Source organism: Hemiscyllium ocellatum, chromosome X, assembly GCF_020745735.1.
Source record: "Hemiscyllium ocellatum isolate sHemOce1 chromosome X, sHemOce1.pat.X.cur, whole genome shotgun sequence".
Taxonomy (NCBI): domain Eukaryota; kingdom Metazoa; phylum Chordata; class Chondrichthyes; order Orectolobiformes; family Hemiscylliidae; genus Hemiscyllium; species Hemiscyllium ocellatum.
Genome location: NC_083453.1, coordinates 4,627,932 through 4,644,831, shown reverse-complemented (window position 1 = coordinate 4,644,831; position 16,900 = coordinate 4,627,932). Strand labels below are relative to the sequence as shown.

The window sequence follows — 16,900 nt, the reverse complement described above, 5'->3', positions numbered from 1 at the left end:
TCTGATTTGAGGATGATAACCACATATAAATCTTTGCAAAGTGTCATAACTCCTTGTAAAATAGCAAGAATCAACTCATTTTCTAAGCACAAATGTAGTAACCAGTGAAGTATCTGGAACCACTCTGACTTCCATCATCTGACTACACTTGGGTTGACCTCTCTTTCTGCTGTCCTCAACTTTGCCCCATAGAACAAAAAACCCTGGAGCTTCTCATCTCTGATTAAAACAGCTGTAATACTGTCATTCTCTTTTCTGGATGTCACTTTTTACTCTTGTGATTTCAACAAGCTCTTCACTTGTCTTACAGTTTGTTTCTGGGATATTTTAGCATGGCTTAGCATCCACATCTCAATGAGCTCGACTTTATCCCATAGATTTTACCATCTAGGTTCTGAGGCGTACAGGAAAATGGACAGATTGCAACATCTTAATGAGATTTTTCCTCTTTTTACTTGGTAACACACCATTCACAGGACTACTTCTAACTTCTGGGTCATACCTGCCACCTCTATTATCAATTGTCCCAAATAGACAAATCTAATCATTTGACACTACCCAATATAATTAATAAAACATGTAAATCTGTAAATTATAAATGCCATTGTTAACATTTATTTTGGAAGGGAGGGCGCCTCGGCCTTTGAGAGCACCAGCCCTGAGCACCAAAATGAGGGGCGACTTTACCTCAAGGAAGGAGGCCCCGTCTTAGCGCCTTCAAAAACCGACTGCACGTGAATCCGATGGCCTTTCTAACTGCGAACTCTGACCAAACGACACTCCCCATCGAATTGGTGAAGCGGTTTGGTAAAGGTCGAGTTACTGTCCTCACGGATAACACAGACATTAAAAGTGAGGTTTGCTGCAAAGATTGAAGGTGGATTTTTTAATAAAAGGTATCTCGAATCGAAGGTGGGGTTTTTAAATCGCGATTTTGAAACCAATTGAATTAAACTTTTTGGGGGAGGGGGTGTGTTTGTGTTGTTTTGAACCCCTTGACTGGGTTTGAAAGCTTTCATTTGAGACACTGCGAACTGTACTGTGAATGAGGGCTGATTTCCTGTGGGATGGTTCCCTTTTTTGATCAAGTCAAGCCAATTATCTCAGGATGTGGAGATCTCCCAGACGGTGATGACTTCTGATTGAAAAGAGCCCAAGCCATTCAAATCACTGCGAGGCGGCTGCCTTCTAAAGCCTTGCCTGTTATTGGCTGATAAGGGGCCAAAAACTTTTGTCTTTTTTTGTAGGGGGGGGGAAGGAAAAGCAGATTATATTCCAATGAACAAAGCTTGGAGCCAGGAAATAGCCAAGGAGAGGTGATTTTTTTTTGTTTGAAATTAGCTTGCCAGTGTTGAAAGCCTGTTCAGGGGCTTGGTGAATGGACTCACTTGTGGGGTGAGCGTTATCTGCAGGTCAGTGTGATTTAATATCACGTTAAATATGTTCAATGTCAAGTTGAGTTTACTACCTCTGTTGACGATTTTTTTTTCAAATTTGCTCTCAGCACATTTTTGTTTCAAAATCAAGGTTTTTTTTTGTTTGGGTGTTGATTTCTAAGCAAATACTGGTTCATTTTTAAAAAAATGTCTATTGCTGTTCATCCAGTTAATTTTCACCACTTTTTTAGATCCTGAGATCAGTCAATCTTTTCCCGTGTTGTGAATTTGAATTTCTCCTCCCTCCTTTTAAAATATAGGGAAAAAAATAACTAGCGAAAGAGGAAAATATGGTGTAGTTTACAACTAATTGCATTTATATAGCGTCTCTCGACCGCACGGCGTCCTACAGTTTAGTTCCCTTTTTAATATGGGTTTTATAAATCGGTTTGTTTTTAGAAACTTCTTGTTAGATTTAGCATCTAGATCCAACGCTAAATAACCCCAATCTTAAAAATCACATATCAGGTTATAGTCCAACAGGTTTAGTTGGAAGTACACTGGCTTTGGTCGCTCCGAAAGCTAGTGTGTTTCCAACTAAACCTGTTGGACTATAACCTGGTGTTGTGATTTTTAACTATGTACACCCCAGTCCAACACCGGCATCTCTAAATCCTAACCCCAATGTAATCACGATAGTGCTGTAAAAGAAGCTCTAGAGCAGCTACATTACTTTATCTCCTCGAAGTACTTATCCATTCTCGAAGAAATAATGCTAACTCTCGTGTTTTGATTGGGGATTCTGGTTTCTCACTTCAATCGCGTGGACAAAATTCGTACTTCAACTCGAATTACGCGCGGATGTGTTATAATGGGTAATTCCTTTCATCCTTTTTCTATAAGGGATCTTTTTTTGTTGGAGTATCTCAATGTTAGTAAGGAGACTTTCATCATATTGAATCAATGAGCACACAACCAGCTTTTTTTTAATCAGCGTTTTGGAATGAATTTTCTTACTCGAATAGAACTTCCTGCTGAAGCACAGTTGATTGTGTGCTAATTGTAAGTAATTGTGAGCTGTTTAACGTTTTAAATGAGTAAAACCGGTTGAGTAGCCAAGTGGATGGGGGAAACAAATGTAAAATTCCCAACTTTTCCCAGTTTTTGTTCTGAATTTTTTTAACATGGAATGTCTTGCCCACAGAAATAAAGCCACTTAGCTCATTGTGCTAATACCTATTTTTTTGTTCTGTTCCAAAATCATCTCCCTTTCAAGTACATACCCAATTCCTTTTTTTGTAAATAAGTTACTTTTGGACTTGTTTCCAATGCTTTCAAGCAGTGCATTCTGGATCAGAACTTGCCAGAAAGAGTTGCTCCTTGTTTTGTCTCTGTCTGCCTTCTGATATCTTAAATCTGTGCCCTCCTGTCTTTGATTACTTTTGTATGTTGTGAAATGGGCTTATCTACACCCTAGTTTGGATGTTGCTATGAAAGGGTTGAAACCTCCCTCACTATGGAGACCTAATGTGGTTTTTATAACTTTTTTTTGAAAAGTTGAGGGTAAACAGTGAAAAGTGTCACTTCCATTCCCTTGGTTGCGGAATTGGTAGCTGTGAAGGTGGCCCCCACTGAGCTCAAAGCAGTTTCACATAATAGTTTGAACTTTAGGGGCTCCACCAAGTGTGGCGTTGAAGTGGCTGGGACAGGAGTTCAGATTAATTTAGTGGAGGAATTTTTTTAGTTGAGCAGCTGGAATTGATGCAAGTGCAATGGTTTTCAAGATCACACATGCTCTAATTTCTCAGGTGTTATGATTAAAGTCAAATCTCCAACTAATTTAAGATGATTAAGAGCTTCAAAGTGGCCAGTTTGGTTTTTTTTACCCCAATTCTCCCTCCCTGTCCTACTGTTGAAACCTGTATAGCTCAAATGAAGAGGATTAGGTAAAGTTCTTTTTCCTCAATACAGATACTGTTTTCTATAAAAGAAAAACACTTTTTAAGATAAACCAAATCCACCCCCCAACCCCAGAAAGGCAATAGTTTTGCTCCATGAGTAGCTGGTGTGGATTAATGGACTGAATGGCCACCTGTGTTGTAAATTAACTTGGCAATATTTGTCCTTTTCTTGTCTCTTTATAAATAGTGACTGCTTCTCAAGTGCACATGTGTTTAAACCCCACTGGCATTGACTTCTCACCTAATCTTTTCTTTTGGGCACTTTTTTTTTGGCTTGCTACACAAATATAAGTTATGTATTCCCCTTTTGAAATGTTTTTTGCAATTGGTATACCTTCATGCAACAGTGGATGGTCACTTTTTCATCAAATCTGTAAGTGCTGGCGGTTTGCAATGGTCATTTCTAAGGTGTTTTCAACAGCATAGTATAGTGCAGGAGGGCTAATTTTTGCATAGGTTAGCACTGAGCTGATGAAGATTTAGCCTTGTGTTAGGGTGCGCTGTTACACACTCGTAGAAATCTGAAGTGAATGATCGTAACGTCGTTTGCTGTCAGCCTGATGTTGACATTACATGATCCTTGTATGAATGTTTGTTTTTATCAGAGGTTTATGGCTGCAAGTGCTAATCCAAGGGTGGCCCAAATATTGCCCAAGACACTGGGGATAGTTTCTCTGCTTTCTGCAAAATACACTTAACTGGATGTACTGTCTTGTCCTTCAGCTGAAGGACAGCACTTCCAACAGCACAATAGTCCCTCAGTATGGTGCAGGAATGTCACCTTGATTGCTTTCACTCGACTAAGTGATTCTGTACCAAAACCACCTGACTTCAATAAGAGTGCTAGCAATTTGAGCACGGTTCACCTATGAATTTGGAACGGGGGTGCAGTTAAAACCCACCATTTAGTCTCTGTGGCCGACTTCTAAAGCACACAAAGGGCTACATTCCACTGAAGACCTATTTTGAATTCCCTTTGTGAAGTCTAACCAGGGTGTGAATTAGTGGAGGCTAAATGAGTGCATTCTTTGAATAAAAAGGCTTTAACTTGAATTTCATACAATCACACTCTCCGGTTTTGCTTTTTAAAAACTTCACTGAGACTACATTAAGTTGTACTGAGTTACCTTTTCAAACCTGCATAGTAAGTAAAGTTACCATAGTCCCAGAAGATGATAGGTCCATTTCATCAGGCTGCGCTCTCTCATTAGACCGAGGTGACTGGTGGGGATTTAACTTGAGGGTCACCATGTCTTCAAGGTCAGAAGTGGAGGCCCTCATAGTACGCACATAGACACACAGCATGGAGACCCTCTGTCGTAATAAAACAAAGGACATCTGCCCTTATTCATTTAGCTACCTAATATTTGATTTTGTTAATGTAATGGCTATAAACCACTTATGGTAACTGCTGTAGTGTTGGGATAAATTTGTCTTTAACAGCGACTACCTACAAAACTTACATTTGTGAATATAAATATAGAACTGCCTTTGTCTGTATCACACTGTAGAAATGATCAAAATTCCCTGGGTGACTCTGTATGGATTAATTGTGATCTTGACATTGTTTTGCTTGAAGTACAATCAATTAGATTTGCTTTAATAGATGAGTAATTCAAAGTGGTGTTCTTTCTATTTGGTCGAGTAATCCTTTTGTCAGCTAAATATTTTCCTGTGAATTCTGGCTAATTGGAAGCCTTTTGGCATGATTTACAGCTGTTAGTTACCATATTGGCTGAAATTACCTTCTGAAACACATCTTGTGTAACTTCACCTGCTGCAATGGGATGTTTGTGATCATGAGTTGTGGAGATAAAAAATTTAAGCAATTTTTTAAAAAGTTCTCTCAACCAGTTAATTATTGCACCAAGGCTAGTATTGAATCTCAAGAACAAAATATGTTGCATTTTGGTAAGTATCAAAATTTCATGAGAATTTCTGACTAAAGTACTTTGCTAATGGAGTTTTTGTCCATGGTGAACACTCTTAAAGATTTTTTAAAAATTGTTAGTCAGAAACATTAGGGATGTGTAAGCAACTCTTGGATAGGCATGTGGATGATAGTAAAAATTTTAGATTTATTTCTCCTTTTTTAAAGTAGGATAAAAGGTTGGCACAATATCGAGGGCTGATGGGCCTGTACTATGGTGTGGTATTCTATGTTGCAATCCAGCCCCTCTTTTAAGTGAGGAACAATCTTGAGACAATTCTTGTCTGCTGTTTCCTAAATTCATGCTCCTACTTCAATTCTGTTCAATGCCTGCAGCTTCATTTTAAATGTTGCCAGGATTTTAAAACTATCCATGCTCTTTTTTTTCTCTCTCCTAATGTTTCTCTTCTCTCAAAGGTACAGACCTTTGGGGAATTAAGTGGCTTGCTGTTGACTTGAGTTCATGTGGAGCAGCCGGTGTTGGACTGGGATAGACAAAGGTTAAAAATTACAACAGCAGGTTATTGTCCAACAGGTTTATTTGGAAGTACAAGCTTTCAGAGCATTGCTCCTCCTTCATCAGGTACTTGAGTTCAGATATTTGGAGGTGGACAAGATATTTGAATGCAGTATATATCCAATCCTATTAGTGGATATCTACCTATTTTTTTTTTAAATAACATGGGTTGGTGGAACATTGTCTTAATTTGGTTCACTAATGCCCCTTTTTGGGGAAGGGAGTCTGTCTTCCTTACCTGGTCTCGCCTACATGTGCCTCTAGGCCCACAACAATGTGGCTGCCTCTTAAGTGCCCTCAGCGATAAATGCCAACCTAGCCAGCAATGCCCATGTTCCATGGATGAAAGAATTAAGGCGGTCAGTTGTTGCTGGGGGTGTGACATGGTTTGCTTTAACTATATTTGTGTAATTGTCTATTTCAGGTTCCATTCTAGTCAAAATACTCTTTGGAAAATAATCCCCACAAATCAACATGCTCATAGCAGAAATAGTGATTCAGTAGCAAAATAATGAAGTAATCTACTTTTCTAGAGGAGGGAGTAAAATCGTGAGACTCCAATTCCACAAATGATCATATCTGACTTTCTGGTAGCCCAATCAGAACTCTTTTTTTCAGTTTCAAGTTTGGCGTTCCGGATGCGGAAATCAATGCGGACACAAGACTCCATGAAGCGAGACCATTTCCTTCGAGAGATGAAGGTTGGAGTAGGAACCGCCAGAATGGCCATGCATGGGGAAGAGGCATGGTCGAAGTGAGGTCAGGTCCATGATGTATAGAATTCAAGTAGTTATGATGGTCCTGAAAAAGCATGTGGATCATATGAGAAGCAGCTGGTTGAGTTCCCATTGACTGTAGTAAAAGGCTCAGACCAAAGTGTAATGGGGTGAAATTGGTTGAGAAAGATTCACCTAGATTGGGTCACAATTTTTTGACTTAGAAAATGGCTGCCTGAGTGAAGTCTTAATTAAATATCCAGACCTTCACCACCACCACCCCCAACCCACCCACCCAGGAAGGTCTAGGTACTATCAAAGGAGCCAAGGCCACCTTGCATGTTGACCAGGAAGCAATTCTATGATTTTTTTGCAAGGCCTGCTCAGTTCCATTTAACCTTTACGAGCGAAAGTAGAGGCAGAAATCAGGAGGCTGGGAAACAAAGGAATCTTCAAATCAGTCCAGTTTGTGGAATGGACAGCATAGATTTGTGAAACCCAACAGATTGGTTCACCTTTGTGGGGATTTTGAACAAACAGGTCAACCACTTTTTTTTCCTCTGCTGGATAAATACCCAATCCCTTGCTTTGAGGATTTGTGTGTAAAGCTGGCTGGAGGGTTGTTCTTCACAATGCTGGACATAACTATAAGGATTTGTACCAATATGGGACTGTCATTTGCAGTATTGTCATCCTGTGCCACCTTTCAGTGGAAGATCGGGTGATCAAAGCTATACCAGAGCTTGGGTATTTCCTTGGACTGGTGAATTATTATGGAAAGTTCATACATCATCTGGCCTCCGTTCTGGCACCTTTTGCATGGACTCTTAAATAAGGGTCAGCTGTGGAAATGGTTGTGTAAGTAAGCCGTAGCTTTTCAGGGAAGTAAAGAAACATCTATCCTCCTCGATGGTGTTGGCACACCGATTCCAAGTGAGATCTGTTAACATATGCCTTCCTATATGGCATTGGGGTAGTATTAACTCACGGGGTGGCCTAATGGAGAGGAACACCCAATAGCCAATGCATGCAGGACTTTGGCTAATGCAGTGCATAAATATGCCCAGATGGCGAAGGAAGGTTTAGCAATCACATTTGGAGTCAGGAAATTCTACCAATACCTGTTTTTACATAATAACATAAATTTGTACATAATAACAGGCCACAAACTCCTCCTTGGTCTACTCTGAGGACAAGGCAGTGCTGCCCATGGCTTCAGGCTAAATTTAGAGGTCAGCTCTAATTCTAAGTGCTTATAACTACAAATCGAAACACCGTCTGTGAGGTCAAGCAGGAAATGAGTGCGCTGAGCTACCTCCTGGCAGATCTAGTGGCCGTACCATTGGTGGTGTAAGAGTCTGTAAAGATTTAAAATTTTTCCAATTGCAGCTGACGATATCAGACTCTGGAGAAAGTTTCAGTCCTGGCAAAACTCTCCCCTCTAGCGGCTGCTATCCTGTCACCAAGTTCCCCTTTATTTACGCGTGGACGGTCCTTGACACTGATCTGGCTTGCTCAGCCAGCTGAGTGAGCAGGATGCCTGACACTCCTGTTTTGTATCTGTCAGGACTCCCTGATTGGGCTGGGAATCTAGCCTAATCAGGGAACTCTGGAGGGCCACCTGGCTGACCTTGTTACAATCGATTCAAAGCTGCTCCTTCTTTTAAAGAAAGGTTCAGTTGTAATTTTCTGTGGGGAAGCCATCAGTTCCTTTATTGGAAAGGGAAGATGGCATTTAACCTCAAGCCTGATCTATTATGGCTGACTTTGTACATTTCATTTTGACCATCAACATGGGTTCCTTATCCTGTCATAGTCTTGTGAGCACTAAAAGTCACTTGTTTGTATTTTCAAATAACCTCCAGTTTTTAAAAAAAATCACTTTAAATTTTGAGAACTGTTTTAAGATAATTACAGATGAAGAAAGTAATTTTAAGCCCACATAGATTGTCCACCTGGAATTCACAACTACTAAGCATTCAATTGCTCTCAGACCACTTGAACATTTTTGCCTCCACCACCCTTGTCTATTCCATGTCAGTTGTCCTTTTTATTTTTTTTATATATATAAAAACAACATCTTGATGTCAATCCTTGACTTCAGCCTTTTGAGTTTTCGCCTGGGGTCAAGTCCTACAATCGCTACTTAATTCAAGATTTGGAGATGCCGGTGTTGGACTAGGGTGTACAAAGTTTAAAAATCACACAACACCAGCTTATAGTCCAACAGGTTTAATTGGACGCACACTCGCTTTCGGAGCGACGCTTCTTCATCAGGGGGTAGTGGAGGGCTCGATCGTAACACAGAATTTATAGCAAAAATTTACTGTGTGATGTAACTGAAATTATACATTGAAAAATTGATTGTCTGTTAGGCTTGACAGACAAACAGACAATCAATTTTTCAATGTATAATTTCAGTTACATCACACTGTAGAATTTATAGCAAAAATTTGTGTCTAGGATTGAACCCTCCACCTGTCATCTGATGGAGTGGCGTTCTGAAAGCGAGTGTGCTTCCAATTAAACCTGTTGGACTATAACCTGGTGTTGTGATGTTTTTTTTTAAACTTTTTGTACACTTTAATTCAAGGTAGTGTTCCAGCTTTGTAACATCTCTCTGTTCACTTGCAATAAAATAACTAGTTTATTCAGGCTGAGATAAAGTTCCATGTAGTGTTGAACTCACTTGAGTAGTTGTCATATGGGTAAACTAGGCAGTAACTATTGGTAGTGTACTCAATTAGTTCTTGGGATGACAGCATAGAATGGGCCAATAATCTCAAGTTTAGAAGAATGAGTGGTGAGATCATTGATTTTTTTTTTGTATAAAATTGGGAGGGCTTGATGGAGTATATGTTGAGAGGTTAGGGGTCTTTGTCTCAGATTTAAGAAATTGATAGTTCAGGACTGAAAGTTCTTCACTTGGTTGTGAATCTTTTGGAATTCTCTATCCAAGGGCTGTGGATGCTCAGTTGTTGACTATCTTTGCACGTTCTCCCACTGTCTGCATGGGTTTCCTCCCACAGTCCAAAGATGTGCAGGTCAGGTGGATTATGTTACGACATGGTGGTGAACCTCTCTGTTAATTAAACCAAGTGCCCAGAAAAGCTCACCTCATCTCTTAATCTGTTTAAAATGAATGTTGGAGAACTCCCAAATCCCACTAGTTAAAAAATAAATTGATGTTATTTTCTTTAACTCTCTCAAATGAACATTAAATAGCAACTATTCACAACTCCAAGCCCCCCCACACCCCTTTCTCTTAACTGCTTCTTGTCTGCCTTAACTCTAACAATATGCTGCTCCAATAAAATTACATCAATTTAATTTCAAAATCGCACAGCTGCTGTCATCTTTGGTGTCTGTCTGTCTTCTGGCTGAAGATCTCCCTGTGCTGTCATTTTTTTTTACTGCAAATATGTTTCCTATATTCCTAATTTCTTGGGTCTGTCTCTATGGCAGTTGTTCCCTGCAACTTTCAAAATGTCCGCACTCTTATATCCCCAACATTGGATAGTCTCAGTGGTTCAATGTTGGTGAAACAATAAAATCAAACTCCTATTGGATTTTAGTATCCTGGGATGCAATTTAAACTGGTTGAATTCGAATTGTTGTCAAAACAGCCACCAACTCCAGTATCTATTTCACAGCCACTTGTTACGTATTGTCAATTTTCCAGTACACTTTGGGACTGCCATCTAGTCTTATACTCAGATGTTTGTAATCTCTTGGTTCAGAACAGCATTCACACTCAAGTACAGTACATGCCTTCAACTTCGTAATGATTAGCCATTGGTAAATGTGGGGTTATGGGGATAGCATGGTCTTTGGTGGGATTGTGCTGACTCAGTGGGCAGAATGGTCTGCTTCCACACTGTTGGGATTCTATGATCTTCACAGATCTAAGGGAGTTAAGGGGAAATGGGAATAGTGTAAGGGAAGTGGAAACAAGGTTAAAAATCCATCCAGGATCTTTCTGAATGACACAGCAGACTTCCGGGGCCACTCCTATTTCTTTTGTTAGTGTCTTTGTGTCTTGTGAACCGTTTTGGCAGTCCTGGCATCTGTTCACTTGCAGCAAGGTGGCAGCGGTCACCTTGGCTAATTTTGTCTTGGGTTTTTTTCCCCTGCTTTTCCCCACAAGAGTGTACGTATGCTCACATGAATTAAGAACAGCAGTAGGCATTTCTGCCCCCTTTTTTTTTTAAGATGCCACACCATGCAAAATAAAAAGCTGACTCCACATTCCCAACTATCCCTGATAACCTTTTCACCTCGTGGTTCCTCAAACTTCCTCTGCCTTTCAAAATATTTCAAGACCCTTTTTTTCTTTTTGTTACTAAGATGATTAAAGCAGAGAGTTTCAAAGACTTGCAACCCTCAAATTTGCCTTGGTTTAAATGGGCAGCACCACTAATTTGAAACAGTGACTCCTAGTTCTAGACATCACCACCCCCCACCCTGTCAAGCCCAACCTTTTCCTTTTTGTAAGATAACCCAACCAATCCAGATATGACTCTGATAAATCATCTCTTGATCTACTTCCAATACACTTTACAGTCCTCCTCCTTATGTAACAAAGACCAATAACTATAAACAGTTCTTGTTATCTGTGAGGAATGGGACACTGACCTTTTTGTGGACAACACAAACTTGGATAACATTGAAACAGATACCCTGTCTGTCGTGAGGCAGTGTGTAGGACCTGTCACTTATGTTGTAGACCAAGCCAAACCCCCTCCAAAATATATTCAGAAGATCGTCTAGACCCTAACTTTTTTTTTCTTTATGTTTAAAATAAGTGTTGTATTCCAGATGCAATTCAATAGGTCAGACTACTGTTGAGCAAAACACACTATTTTAACTGTAGTGTAAAAATAGATGAGAATTAGGGCGGCACAGTGGTTAGCACTGCTGCCTCTCAGCGCCAGAGACCCGGGTTCAATTCCCGTCTCAGGCGACTGACTGTGTGGAGTTTGCACATTCTCCCTGTGTCTGTGTGGGTTTTCTCTGGGTGCTCCGGTTTCCTCCCACAGTCCAAAAATGTGCAGGTCGGGTGAATTGGCCATGCTAAATTGCCCGTAGTGTTAGATGCAGGGGAATGGGTTGGGGTGGGTTACGCTTCAGTGGGTCGGTGTGGACTTGTTGGGCCGAAGGGCCTGTTTCCACACTAATCTAATCTAAGTAATTGTCTTAACTGTAACTATCAATGTTTAATGAACTAATCGATACATTGACTAACTGTTCCAATATAGTAACACCCTATAAACGCACCCTTGGCAAAAGGCAAGTTTCAGTGTATTTAAAAAATGCTGACTCTCTCAGTTCTCCAGTCTGGGGAGTGGGTAACAGAACATCGTGAGAAGACAGTGGCAGGGAGAGATGTACTGCAGCTTCCACCCAGCTTCATGACTCCAGCAACTGCTGCTATAATACAAAAACTCAAAATCCTGGTTCGGTGGGAGTTTGACCCCACCCATTTCAGGCGATTTGGGTAGCACTGGCCAGGCCAGCATTTATTGCCTGTTTCAGAGAACACCTCTGGGACACCCGCACCAACCAACCCAACCACCCCATGGCTCAACACTTCAACTCCCACTCCCATTCCGCCAAGGACATGCAGGTCCTTTGCCTCCTCCATCACCAGACCATGGCAACACAACACCTGGAGGAAGAGCGCCTCATCTTCCACCTAGGAACCCTCCAACCACAAGGGATGAATGCAGATTTCTCCAGCTTTCTCATTTCCCCTCCCCCCACCTTATATCAGTCCCAACACTCGGACTCAGCACCGCCTTCTTGATCTGCAATCTTCTTCCCGACCTCTCCGGCCCCACCCCCTCACCTTAACCTCCTTCCACCTATTGCATTCCCAATGCCCCTCCCCCCAACCTTTTTATCTTAGCCTGCTTGGCACACCCTCCTCATTCCTGAAGAAGGGCTTATGCCCGAAACGTCGACTCTCCTGTTCCTTAGATGCTACCTGACCTAGAACATAGAAAAATACAGCGCAGTACAGACCCTTCGGCCCTCTTGTGCCAACCCAAGCCCACCTAACCTACACTAGCCCACTATCCTCCATATGCCTATCCAATGCCCGTTTAAATGCCCATAAAGAGGGAGAGTCCACCACTGTTACTGGTAGGGCATCCCATGAACTCACGACTCGCTGAGTAAAGAATCTACCCCTAACATCTGTCCTATACCTACCACCCCTTAATTTAAAGCTATGCCCCTTCGTAATAGCTGACTCCATACGTGGAAAAAGGTTCTCATGGTCAACCTTGTCTAAACCCCTAATCATCTTGTACACCTCCATCAAGTCACCCCTAAACCTTCTTTTCTCCAATGAAAACAGCCCCAAGTGCCTCAGCCTTTCCTCATGCGATCTTCCTACCATACCTGGCAACGTCCTGGTAAACCTCCTCTGCACCCGTTCCAGTGCCTCCACATCCTTTCTACAGTATGGCGACCAAAACTGCACACAATACTCCAGATGTGGCCACACCAGAGTCTTATACAACTGCAACATGACCTCAGGACTCTGGAACCTGCTGCGCTTTTCCAGCAACCCATATTTCAGCTCTGATCTGCAGTCCTCACGTTCTCCTAACTAAAGCAAAACCTACTTTTTAAAAAAACTCCATTCCTGTCCATTATATAAAAATTCCCCATGTCAAATTCCATGGTGAACGCTAAACTCTGGGATGTCTTGGTTTCTGTAGCTAAATCACATCAAACAATGCATTTTACCTGCGAAACCAACTGATGGAAGTTTGCATGTTGTACTATAGAGCTGATAGTGATAACATTTTGCTGGGAAAAAAAATCTTCCAGCTCCCTGCTGCTAATGTACAACTCAGACTTTTGAAGGCAATAAGTCCTAGCAGTGTTCACAACTTATGCATTTAAAAAAAAATGTTCACCTCAATCTTACCTGCAAAAGGGAGGGGAAAAAAAATTGAGCAGAAAATGTATGGCTATGACTTGTGCTGATCTCCATTTAGATGATACACCAATACAATGGTGAACCTTACACCTGGTCAGTCTACATGTGACAATGCTAATGTCTCTCTTTTATCCCATGCAACATCCCCAGTAGTGAGGAAGTTGCAACTTGATCAGATTGTATACTTGTGACTACAACTGTACAACTTGCTTGTGAGACTTGTGCATGGACCATAAAGCTAGTGCATAAGGGCAGCAGGTAACCAGGAAAGCTAATGGAATATTGGTCCTTATTTCAAGAGGGTTGGTGTATGAGTAGGGACATCTGTTCAAGGTGCTGGGGAGACCACATCTGGAACACTGAGTAGTTCTGGTCCCTTATTTAGAGAAAGACGTCATTTCATTGGAGGCAGTTCAGAGAAGTTTCACTAAGATGATCCCTGGTGTGGAGGGATTGTCTTTTGAGCAAAGGTTGAACAGGTTGGGACTTTTACTTGTTGGTATTTTAGAAGAATGAGACGTAATTTCAATCTCATTGAAACGTAAGATTAAGGAGCTTGACAGGGTGAATGCTGAGATGATGTTTCCCCTCGAGCATAGTATCCAAATAAAGGGATGTCCATTTAAGACTGAGATGAGGAATTTCTTCTGAGGGTTTCGAGTCTTTGGAATTCCTTAGCACAAAGCGGTTGGGGCAGAGCCCTTGTGTATATTTTTAAGGCTGAAAATTCTTGATCAGTTGGGTTATAGGGAAAGGGGAGGAAAATGGACATGAGGAATATTGGATCAGCCATGTTCCTGTTCCTATTTCTTATGGTCTCGCTGGTCTTCTAACAGAAGATTTGGTCCCCACTGACTGTTTGTTTGTTTGAGTGACAACTGAGTTTTCTGCCTAAGCATCTCATGTCAAAAATATGCAGTTGCTGTTAACAAATGTTAAATTTGTCACTTTTGTTTTGATCACCTCCTTTTGAATCAACGATTGCTATGTCAACATTTCTTTGTCACAATGCCATGGCAGTTTCTGTCTCCTAGGTGGGTCTGAGTGGGTTTCAGGAGGTACCCATTATATCTCCCTCTTGTAGAATAACTTTATTTTCATCAACTGATTGGGGGGGGAAACTAAAGTGTAGTGACATTACTAAAAAGGTGACTTTTTTTTTGTTCAAATCCAAAATTTACTTTATTTACACTCTCTCTTCCATTTTTTTTTCTTCTTTCCCCCCCCCCACCGCTTCCTTTTTTTTTGTAGGAACATCCATCTTTTTCTTCACGAGCATCAGTAACGTATCTGTCCATGTTGGCTGCTACCTGTGGAAGAGTCGGACCAGTTGGACCAACCTCTGCAGACATTCCTCCACTTCAATATGATACTTCTGTGGAGTCCACTTCAGGAATGGTCCAGTTTTGGAGCAATGAAGCATTTGGAGCCTCTCGCACAATGTCATTCGGTCCTCAGAAGGCTCAGTATTCCTGTGGAACAGCACCATCAGCTTTAGGTTCACGTGAACTCCCCCTGACCCCTCCAGCAGAATCAGTCTACACATTTGAGCTGTCTTCCATGAAGATTTTGACTACTTCGGTTCCTGCAAGTTCTGCTTATTCTTGCCCCGATGCTGGTAATGGAATTGTTCCAAACTTCTCCAACTTCATTCCCAGTTCTTCTGCTTTGCAGTCCAGGCATGTATCTCCAAGTCATGCTGATGAAATCCCTTGGTGGAGCATGCAACAGCCCAATCCCCTCCATCTTAACCATCTCCAATTTGGAAGAGCCTTAATTCCAGGCCATCAAACCCAGTTGCCAACTGCACTTCAGAGCTCTTCCAAGAGCCTTATAAACTGTTCCAGGCGTTGTCGGCGATGTAGGTGCCCCAACTGCCAGTCTCCCAACAGCAGCAGGGAACAGGGGAAGAAGAAACAGCATATCTGCCATATTCCTGGCTGCGGGAAAGTCTATGGAAAGACTTCCCACCTGAAGGCTCACCTGCGATGGCATGCTGGGGAACGCCCCTTTGTTTGCAACTGGCTCCTTTGTGGGAAAAGTTTCACTAGGTCTGATGAGTTACAGAGACATCTACGGACACATACTGGGGAAAAGCGCTTCTGCTGTCAGGAATGTGGCAAAAGGTTCATGAGGAGTGATCACCTCTCCAAACACACCAAGACCCACCAAAACAAACTGCTGAAGCACATCATGACTCTGGAGAACATTAAGAAGGAATAAGGAAAAGCAGCTTCCCTGATGGCTCTGGCACACGTGCAGTTCATGTGCCACTGAGCCATGCAGTGCAGGCAGTTCCGAAGTTGGATCCCTGCTCTGTGTTGAGTTGGCTGATCTCGGCCAGGGTGGCAATAAGGGATACTGTGTTGAGCTTAGTGTCCCTGGGCTAGGGAAGGGACAAATCAGCCAGGATTCCCACTCAACCACTGAATATTGAACTTTTTGCTGTGGATTACATGTGAATGTTGGACCGGCTGTGCCCATGAAACCTTATACTGGTCCCCTATTCAGCAGAAAAAGTGGGGTGGGGAAAGATGATGATGATTTAAGACCTACTGGAGTAGGAAGCATGAAGGACAAAAACAGTATTTTGTGGAAACAAAAGGGATAAATGAGGAAATTCAAGAATTTCAGACTGAAGGAGAAATCTGGTTGATAGTGGTCTTAAAATAACATACCCGGTTCGCAGTATATTTCTAAACCATGCTGCATTAGAAACAGCATGAAGTGATGTGATGACTGAGAATGGTTGAAAGTGATCTACTAATTGACAATAGATCCATATTGAACATTCACAATCCTAAATTATGGACCAACTCCTCTTCTGGCAGAACTCTACATTGTGCACATTGAAAGTGGCAACTTTCGATCATCTTTGTCTCATCTCCTTAAAAAAGATGATCTCTGCCCATGGCTGTAAGTCAATGTTCCCAGGAGCTGATTTTCAAGGACACCATTGACTGCTGTTGTGTAGGCTTGTACACTGCTTTCCTTTTAAGACTGAAGTCATTAATGTTAGAAATTGACTTAAGATATAGAATTGTGTTTGAACCATCCAAAGGTGTTAAGGAATGTGCCAAATATCATATGTAAATAAAAAGTTCCACGACCGAACAGTTTCCAGAGTGATCTGATTTATTGCTCAGCAGGGAAGTACATTTCGTAAGCTTGGGAGAGGCTTCAAGTCTATTTCCTTGGTATCTACAATTTGAAAATGCAGTTGGTAAGATCGGGATTGAAATCGGGGAATCCCGTCTCCTGCTTAAGAGGTCAGCAGGCAGTGTTGAGGCCAGGAGTAGCTTGAGTGCAAGTAGAAAAGTGTCTCTGTATTAATTTGATATCTTTAGGAATGGAAGTGAAGGATTGGTGGCGAGGGTGAGAATCTCTGAATTGTTATGGAGCAGAAGGAGGCCATTCGGCCCATGTCTGCACTAGTGCTTCAAATGAC

General features: G+C 41.6%; 1 protein-coding gene across 2 annotated transcripts; it reads left to right on the top strand.

The window, feature by feature from the left end:
* The first annotated feature begins 1,304 nt into the window (after nt 1-1,304).
* Nucleotides 1,305-16,566, top strand: LOC132805798 (transcription factor Sp5-like). 2 transcript variants are annotated; one of them, XM_060821072.1, is made up of 3 exons: nt 1,305-1,412; nt 6,403-6,543; nt 14,704-16,566. In XM_060821072.1, exons 2-3 carry the CDS (start codon nt 6,517-6,519, stop codon nt 15,673-15,675), a joined length of 999 nt encoding a protein of 332 aa, XP_060677055.1. In that variant the 5' UTR covers nt 1,305-1,412; nt 6,403-6,516; the 3' UTR covers nt 15,676-16,566. The 2 variants fall into 2 exon arrangements, with proteins under 2 accessions (XP_060677055.1, XP_060677056.1); XM_060821073.1 differs by lacking the exon at nt 6,403-6,543.
* Nucleotides 16,567-16,900: the final 334 nt, after the last annotated feature.